The sequence below is a fragment of the Nicotiana sylvestris genome, chromosome 2, assembly GCF_000393655.2.
Source record: "Nicotiana sylvestris chromosome 2, ASM39365v2, whole genome shotgun sequence".
Lineage (NCBI taxonomy): Eukaryota > Viridiplantae > Streptophyta > Magnoliopsida > Solanales > Solanaceae > Nicotiana > Nicotiana sylvestris.
Window position 1 is genome coordinate 205,968,807 of NC_091058.1, and position 8,922 is coordinate 205,977,728.

Sequence of the window (8,922 nt, forward strand, 5' to 3'; positions counted from 1 at the left end):
GTCTTACTAGTTAGATCTTGTTGGCAACGAGAGGTTCATTTCTGAAAAGGGTAGACTGGGAACATTTTCGGGGTTGTCAGAGGGATAGTAATGGCTCTTATCATACTTTGATCCACCATTTTGTTTTATCTTGTCTTATCTTGTCTCGTTTTCTTTTCTCCCATGTGTGTTAGTTGCTCATTCCTATCCTGATATGAATGGATGATTGAATGAAGGTTGGGTCGCGGGAGCGGGATGAGGCTGAGCTCATTAGCGATTAAATTGTTTACATGCCTTAGGAATTAAGCTTAGCCGAAATACATAAAATAAAAGTCAAGAGAATTTTAGTGATTTAGAATTTTCCCTTGCATTTAATTCCCTTTATTTATTTGTTTATTTTGTTATGTTGTCCGCTAGTAGCATGTTTAGGCCGACCACACTTGGGTAGGCAAACTTTAGGATTTTTGTTAATTTTGAAGCGAGAGGCTGTTCCCGTAGTTAAATTTATCCGGGGAATGCCCCGAGGGATTTGTATATATTTTATTTCAGGAGTATGCCCCGAAGTGAATGTAATTGGAGATCGATAGTCGAACTCGTAGTATTTTTATTTTTATTCTTATTTTCATTTTCTTTTATTAGGTGTGGACGACCTCGAGCCTCTTGTTTGTTTACTTTTCTTTTCCGTGTTTATTTTTACCACAATTCGAATATTTTAAAAGCCGAATAGATCAAGTACGCAACCGTACTAGTTACGGGACTTGGGGAGTGCCTAACACCTTCTTCCCGAGTCAAATGAACCCCCTTACCCGAATCTCTGGTGCGGACTTATGTTTTGGAGTTCAAGTGTTTTAAAGGAAAATTATTTTTTTAAAAACGATGACCTGGCACACCGAAATCAATGTCAGGTGGCGACTCTGAGTTATTTCCTTTTAAACACAACATTTTTGTCACTTTCTAATTGAAAACCCTTTTCGAGCTTTACTAAATCTTTTTATTATTTTAAGAGAGTTTAGTGAGGTTTGGTTAAAAAGGGGTGTGACATCGCTGACGACTCTGCTGGGGACCTGCAGGTTCGAGCTGGTATTTGATCTTGTTGGCTTTTAGGATATTCGGTTGAGGTTTTTGTTTTCTTTATTTGCTTTGTTTATTTGCTTTGTTTGTCTTATTTCCTTATTTTGTTGGTTATTTGTTTATCGCTTTTCTTAATGTGTTACTGTTTTATAAACTGTCACATGTGCATAACCATGGGTCTTCTTTCTGCAACAAGTCTCGGAGTACGCGTCGCGTGCAGGAACTCTTTGTTGAGTCACTCTTAATTTAGGAGGGGGGGACGTCAGACGTATGGAGTGGGTGGAAAGCTTGAGCAGCCACCATCGACCATAGCTCCCCCGAATTGCCTTGTTAGTGAACCCCAAACTTAGATCAGCCTTTAGGTCATTTTTATTTGCATCATGTCATTTAGACCTAACAGGGCTCGGTCCTAGGTACTGTTTCCCTTTGTAGGAAGCCTATCCAAATTTTGTCAAAATGGGCCCGTGGCCGAAAAAGACATTCAATCATCCCTATATGATACATGTTGCATCTTTGAGGGTAAAAAGGTCATTTGGCGGATCGATGTTTGGGAAAGAAGGGTGAAAGACGAAGCAAGTAGGGCCCAGTTATATTTTTCATTCACTACTTTTTTAAAAAAAAAATGAAAAATCCAAAAAAGATTTTACATTTTCCCATTATTTTCCAAAAATTCAAAAAAAAAAAGAAAATCCAAAAGATTTTACATTTTCCATCATTTTCCAAAAATTCAAAAAAAAAAAAGAGAAAAGAAAATCCAAAAAGAGTTTACATTTTCCATCATTTCTCAAAAAGACAAAAAATATGATTTTTCCAAATTAGTTGCATTTTTTTTAAAAGGCTTTCTCCCATGACCAATCTTTCCGAACTACGCGAATCTGATTCTCGTCTTCTAGGGCGGGATACGTAGGCAACCCACATAGGGTCCGGTCTTCCTATTAGGTCCTAGGTTCTTGGATGCCGGGGTCGTAGCCAAATCTTGCATGTATAGCCATATTTGGCCACATTGGCCTTTTTGCAAAAATAGAAGTGTTTTCTCAAAGTAGTTTGTTATCTCTTGTTTTAGGATCTTGAGTCTACAATAAAGTGTCCTCTTAATTCTAAGGTTCATTCCTGTCAAATTTGCATGTCTAGCCACTTTTGGCCACATCGGCCATTCTTGCAAAATAGGGTTATTTTCGCAAGAGTGGATCTATTACCCATGTCTTAAGATCTTGATTTTATAACTCGGTGTCATATCACTTTAAGGTCCATCCATGTCGTGTTTGCGTCCCTAGCCACATTTGGCCACATCGGCCATTTTTGCAAAAAAAGGTCCATTTCTGCAAAGTAATTTTTAAGACCATGATTGTCGGGATATTAGAGTCATGTAAGCTTTAAATGGAGTATTTCTCATGAATTAGGGGTCAACTTTGTCAAGTTTGCGCTAATAGCCACTTTCAGCCACTTAGGCCATTTTGCAAATATAGCCAAGTTGTGTCCTGCATTTGTCGACTAGAAAATGTGGTGGGGTCACGTAGTGTCCCGAGTCGCTAACCATGTTTGCTTCATTCAGGTATGGACCCGCTGATCCAATCCAAAGTGCTGATGGTAGTAAAGATTCCTAGGAAGTTGATCAAGTGGTGGAAAATGTTTTCATCGTTAGAGCAACATGAGTTAATGCAGAAATTGGGCACCCTAACTTCCCTTCTTGATATCACACTCCGCCCAGACTTAGTGGAGGCGATGCTGACTTATTGGGATCCGCAAAATTTTATTTTCAGATTTGGAGAGTGTGAGATGACTCATACCTTGGCGGAAATGTCTGGTCTCACTCGTTTAAGCTATATAGGCAAGGACATGATACTTTCCCGAGACCACTCTAGGACAAGATTCCTCAGCGACCTGGGCCTGAAAGATAATAAGCATTTAAAATGTCTCGAGCAGTCCTGGATATCCTTGGATTATTTGTTTGCTAGATTTGGACCACATGATAGTTTTGATATCTTTTGGGATGAGTTCTGCACAACCAAGGCAAAGTGGCAAAGACGTCGCCTCGAAGCTTTCAGCCTTGCTTTGTTGGGATTATTGGTTTTTCCATTAGATGAGAGGCATATTAGTACCCGTCTACAGTCAGTGGTAATGGCACTATTTCATGAGAAGCAACGCAAAACGTTACCGTTGTACCGATGATCTTAGCAGAGTTGTATCGAGCCCTGAGTGAGGTTAAGGGAGGTGTCAAATATTTTGAGGGAAGTAACCTTTTGCTACAGCTGTGGATGATGGAGCATTTGTACACCGCTTCCTTACTTTGTCCCATCGACCGTGCCTTGAGGGATCGGGTGGTAAGCATTGAACGCAGGATGAAATCTCCTAAGTTTACGTACCCAGTAGGCGTCACGGCTTGGATTGAGTTCCTTGGTTTGAGGACAAATGGGAATGTTTTGTGGGCTTACCTTTGGCTACCTTTGGATGATATCTTGGTAGGGTGCCTCATGCAGCCTTTCCTGATGCTAATAGGACTCAAGTGTGTCAGGTCGTACACTCCCGTTAGGGTAATGCTGCAATTGGGCAGAAGACAAGAGGAGCCTCCAACTTTAAAACTTCGGAGGCACATCATAAATTTTAGCAAAAAGGCGGCTGATGAAATCAAGTATGTGCAATACTGGAACAATGCAAAGAGGATGAAGAAAAATACATTAGTAGAGGACGTTGGCAGGCCCGAGTGTACTCAGGAGTACTTGGTTACAGTCCGTCCCGCCAGGGGTCAACATCCCATTGCCAGCCTAACTCAGGGGTCGGGCAGTTCAGACAGATGATTTTGGGGAGGCATCGGACCAAGATTCCTGGGATAAGCTTGAGTTGATAAAGTCTTAGTTAGCGGGATTGGCAGCAAACGTGGAGCAGCATAGCCAGTATTTGTTCAGGGTCGGCCTTCAGGATGCGGGGGCACACGCTAGTGCCTTTATTTCCAGCATCGGTGTTTCTTTACGAGGCATGTTACAGAGTTTGAGCATGACGGACATCCCAGGACCATCCCGGTCAGGACAGTCGCATTTAGGAGCAGCTTGAGGAGTCATTCTATTTAGGTGTTTTGAGATTGTCTTATGTTGTCTTTTATTTTCGTGTCTTGTCTAGAAGTACTGAGTCCTTTCAGTAATGTCAGAGTCTGTCGTAGTGTAGTTGAGTCTGTCATGTCTTTCATTATCGTATTTCCCTTTGTATTTTAATATCGAAAAGTTTTAAATGAAAAATCCCAAAAAGATTTTGTTTTCAATTTATTTTCCACCACTTCTCCAGAACTACGCTTGGTCTGATTCATGAGGGACATGATACGTAGACAACCTACATCGGGTTCGATCAAATCATTTTTGGTTCAAAATAAAAAGAGAAAGAAAAAGAAAAGAGTGATAAGAGGTGTTGGAAAGAAAGAGAAGAAAGGATTAAAATGAGCAAATTGGGATGATCCCATATGACCCTGCGACCCTCAAAGCCATTTTAGAACCGTTTATTGTTGCTAGGTGCATTGCACGTAATGTGATATTATTATTTGATAAATGCTCTAACGCTAACATGGTGGTTTTGTGTTGTTGTCCTCTGTTATCACTATTAAATTTCAAGAAGGTGGTTAGTTTGTTGGCATCCTGGCAAGTCATCCATACAACACCCGATCAAAGCGTCAAACAGTCATGGTTAGCAAGGAAACAGACACTGGAGTTGTAGACCCACCAAGGGAGATTGTTGAGTCGGAATCGGAACTGCAATAGGAGGTCCGGAGGTTGAAGCATCAGATGGCAGAAATGTATCAAGCCTGGATTAAGGGACATCCTCCACCCTCGTTCCCTACCAACTACACAGAAAACCCTGCTTCCATTCCACCATTATCTCAATCCCAGATGCCCAATACCATTGATCTTTCCCCACAACACGCACCTGGCTTTACCCCTTACCATAACTACCCCGGCACTTTAACCCAAACTGTTCATGCTCCGCCAGCCAAAACAACCTCATACCCTGCTCCGATACCTGCTCCTATTTTTGTACCCCCTCCACAAGCTACCCTCCACCGATCCTCTAGTGAGCCCGCATTCCCCGCTACAGATGCCCACTACTATGCACCAGAGCCCACCTTCAAAGTCTCAGATCCTTACTCTTACAATCCCCAATTTGAGCCTCATGTTGAAACTGACAAACTACCCAAGAACGCAGAGCAAGAAGTGATATTTAGGAAGGTACAGAGTCTGGAGCAATCATTGAGAAATATGCAAGGGTTGGGAAACCAAGTGAGTGTAGCCTATAAGGATTTGTGTTTGTTCCCCGATGTCCAATTGCCTGCCGGGTTCAAGATGCCCAAGTTAGACTTGTATGATGGACATGGGGATCTTGTATCTCATCTGAGAGGTTATTGTAGTAAAATGAGAGGCGCCGAGGGAAAATATAAATTACTGATGGCATACTTCAGCCAAAGTCTGAGTGGGGCAGCTTTAGAATGGTACACCCACCAGGACGCCAGCAGGTGGTACACCTGGGACAATATGGCTCAGGCCTTTGCCCGGCACTTTCAGTACAATATAGACATTGTTCCAGACCACCTATCTCTGACCAAGGTGGAAAAGAAACCCAGTGAAAGCTTTAGAGAATACGGGTTCCAATGGAGGGAGCAAGCCACACGAGTCAATCCTCCGATGGAAGAGGACGAGATGGTTAAATACTTTCTTCAAGCCCTAGAGCCCACTTACTATGGCCACTTGATCTCAACGATTGGTAAGTCTTTCAATGATGTGGTGAAGATGGGAGAAATGGTGGAAGAGGGGCTCAAGTCGAGTAAGATCATGAGCTATTCTGCTATAAAAGCAACCACCAAATCCAGAGTGGTACCGAAAGTTTGCTAGGCAAGAAGAAGAAGGAAGATGTTGTTATGTTTGTCTCCGAATCATGGCATGGCCAGAGGGGTTCACCTCATCAGTACATCCATCCTCGACCCCGACCCCAAGCCTACGCCCAAGCTCCATATAATCCACCTCAACATTACTTTTCCCCGCAAAACTCCCAATACTCAGCCAGGCCATCCCAATACCTTGTTCACCACGCACAGTCATATGCCCAACCCCCTCCTTACCCGTAATGGCATGCTCCAGCTCCGTAGAATATCTACCCAGCTCCATAAAATACCTATCCACCCCACAACCCTATCAAAACCCCACTTATTCAAATTTTCGATCAAGGCCAGAGTATAAGAGAGAGAGAGAGGCAGCAGTGAAAACAAACTTTTACCCCGCTTGGAGAGTCCTATGCTAGTCTGTTTCAAATGTTAAGGCAGTTGGACGTCTTGAGGCCGATTGAGTCAAAGATACCAAATCCCTCTCCAAAAAACCTCGATTATTCCCTAAAATGCGCTTATTGTTCTGATTCTCCAGAGCATAACATAGAGAAGTGTTGGCATTTGAAACGGGCAATCCAGGAGCTCATTGATACAAACCAAATTGTAGTCCAAAGCCCAGATGCGCCAAACATCAACCAAAACCCTTTGCCAGCCCATGCAGAAATGCACATGATTGAAATAGTTCACAAGGATGGGGAGCCCAAAAAGTCTTCTAAGTCCATTATGATGATTTGGACCAGTGAAAGCAATTTGGTTAAAGCTCCAGACTCTACCAAAGCAACGCCCTTGACAGTTGAAGGGATGACAGAAAAGCCGAGCTCACTCAATTCGAAACCACCAGTGTTGGTCGTGAAAGGGCTGTCGAAAGATATCAGGGCAAGTCCGGAAAGTTCAAAAGTGGTAGTACCAGGGATTTCAAGTAAGCCTGCCATATTTGTGAAGGGGGCTCCTACTACCCCTATCATCATTAAACCAGTAACCCAGCTTCCAGTGGTGGATGCCAAGGCTGTTCCGTGGAATTATAAACAAGTGATAGTGACATACAAAGGAAAAGAAATAGAGGAAGACGTCAATGAAACTGGAGGATTGACTCATTCTGGGAGATGTTTCAGTAACCCAGCTTCCAGTGGTGGATGCCAAGGCTGTTTCGTGGAATTATAAACAAGTGATAGTGACATACAAAGGAAAAGAAATAGAGGAAGAAGTTAATGAAACTGGAGGATTGACTCATTCTGGGAGATGTTTCACCCCAGAAGAATTAAGGAAAGTCAAGCCATTCAAGGATAGCCCAAAGCCAGTAAAGAAATCGGTCACTGAGGAAGAGGCTGAGGAGTTCCTGAAAAAGATAAAAGAGTAGGATTATTCCATTGTGGAGTAGTTAAGGAAAAAACCAGCTCAGATTTCTCTTTTGTCTTTGTTGATACATTCAGATGAACATCGCAGGGTCTTGATGAAGATTTTGAATGAGGCACATGTTCCTGATAAGATCACAGTGAACCACTTGGAAAAGCTAGCTGGCAGGATCTTCGAAGCAAATAGGATCATTTTCTCGGACGATGAACTTCCTATGGAGGGTACAGAACACAACCGAGCTCTTTATCTCACGGTGAAGTGTGAAGATTCTATTGTCTCAAGGGTTTTGGTTGATAATGGCTCTAGTGCGAATATTTGTCCCCTGTCTACTCTGCAAAAACTATAGATTGGCACCAAAAGAATCCACTTGAACAGTGTGTGTGTACGAGGCTTTGATGGGGGAGGTAAAGATTCTATTGGAGATATAATGCTCGAATTGTCAATAGGGCCTGTTGAGTTTACCATGGAATTCCAAGTGTTAGATGTGGCTGTCTCCTACAATCTGTTGTTAGGCAGGCCCTGGATACATGCTGCTAAGGCAGTCCCGTCTTCTCTACACCAAATGGTGAAGTTTGAATGGGACACGCAGGAAATAGCTGTGCACGGTGATGAGGACTTGTCAGCCTGTAATGATACAATTGTTCCGTTCATCGAAGCTAAAGATGATAAGGGACCTTGGGTCTATCAGACTTTCGAAATAGTGTCTGTTGAGAAAATTCCTGAAGGAAAATGCATTCTGGGTCCTAAGCTATCCTCCGCGTCAGTCATGGTTGCGAATGAAATGTTGAAGAATGGTTTTGTGTTGGGAAAGGGTCTGGGCTCATCTCTTTAGGGTATTGTGCATACAGTGCGCCCTAGTGGGAATCCTGGTACATTTAGTTTGGGATTCATGCCCACAGAGAAGGACGTGAAAAGGGTTAAAAATCTGAAACAGAAGGTATGGTCGCTCCCCAAGCCCGTCCCACACATCTTTAAGTCTTTTGTTAAGCTAGGAGCCGAAAAGCCTCCAACCTCCTCAATCCCAAAACTTGTGGTCGATGTTGATGAAGAGCTGATCAAGAGGTTTCAAAGTCTGTTCGAAGAAGTCAATATGGTAGAAGTTGGTGAAGGCTCTAGTAAAGCAAATGTGCAGCTCGTTGGCCCAAACGTGAAGCTTAGCAATTGGAAAGCTACTCCTCTCCCCTCCAGGAAGGAGTTTTGGTAGTTTGCTTTGTTTTCCTTTCTGTTATCTGGGTTATTCAAGGGTTGTAATCCAGATTTTTAGTTTTGCTTGTTTTGATGTTCAAATCCTTCTATCCTTTTATTTCAATGAAATGCAATTTTCCGTTTTCCGTTATTCTTAATAGTGTTTTATTTTGTTCTTTTTTCTTTTGTACAATTCTTTTTATGCTAGTTGCAGTGACATGACATGCATGAAGGGTTTTCAGCCGAATCTTAAAAGCCAATCTAATTCTGAAATAACAATCCAAGAAGTAGAATATGATGATGAAATAGAATATGATGAAGAAGCAACATTTGAGGAAATCAGTAAAGAGCTAAAACAATTTGAAGAAAAACCAAAGCCTAATTTGAGTGAAACCGAAGCAATCAATTTAGGGGACCAGGATGATGTTAGAGAAACCAAGATAAGTGTTACACCCCAAGTTTTCATACGTGAGAGT

The 8,922-nt window shown here is 42.3% G+C and overlaps 1 protein-coding gene across 1 annotated transcript; it reads left to right on the top strand.

Moving 5' to 3' along the window:
- Positions 1 to 4,817: 4,817 nt before the first annotated feature.
- LOC138886201 (uncharacterized) lies at positions 4,818 to 7,607 on the top strand. Its single transcript, XM_070167251.1, has 4 exons — positions 4,818 to 5,850; positions 6,444 to 6,937; positions 7,029 to 7,261; positions 7,352 to 7,607. The coding sequence occupies exons 1-4, from the start codon at positions 4,818 to 4,820 to the stop codon at positions 7,605 to 7,607; spliced, it is 2,016 nt and encodes a 671-aa protein (XP_070023352.1).
- The last annotated feature ends 1,315 nt before the right edge of the window (positions 7,608 to 8,922 follow it).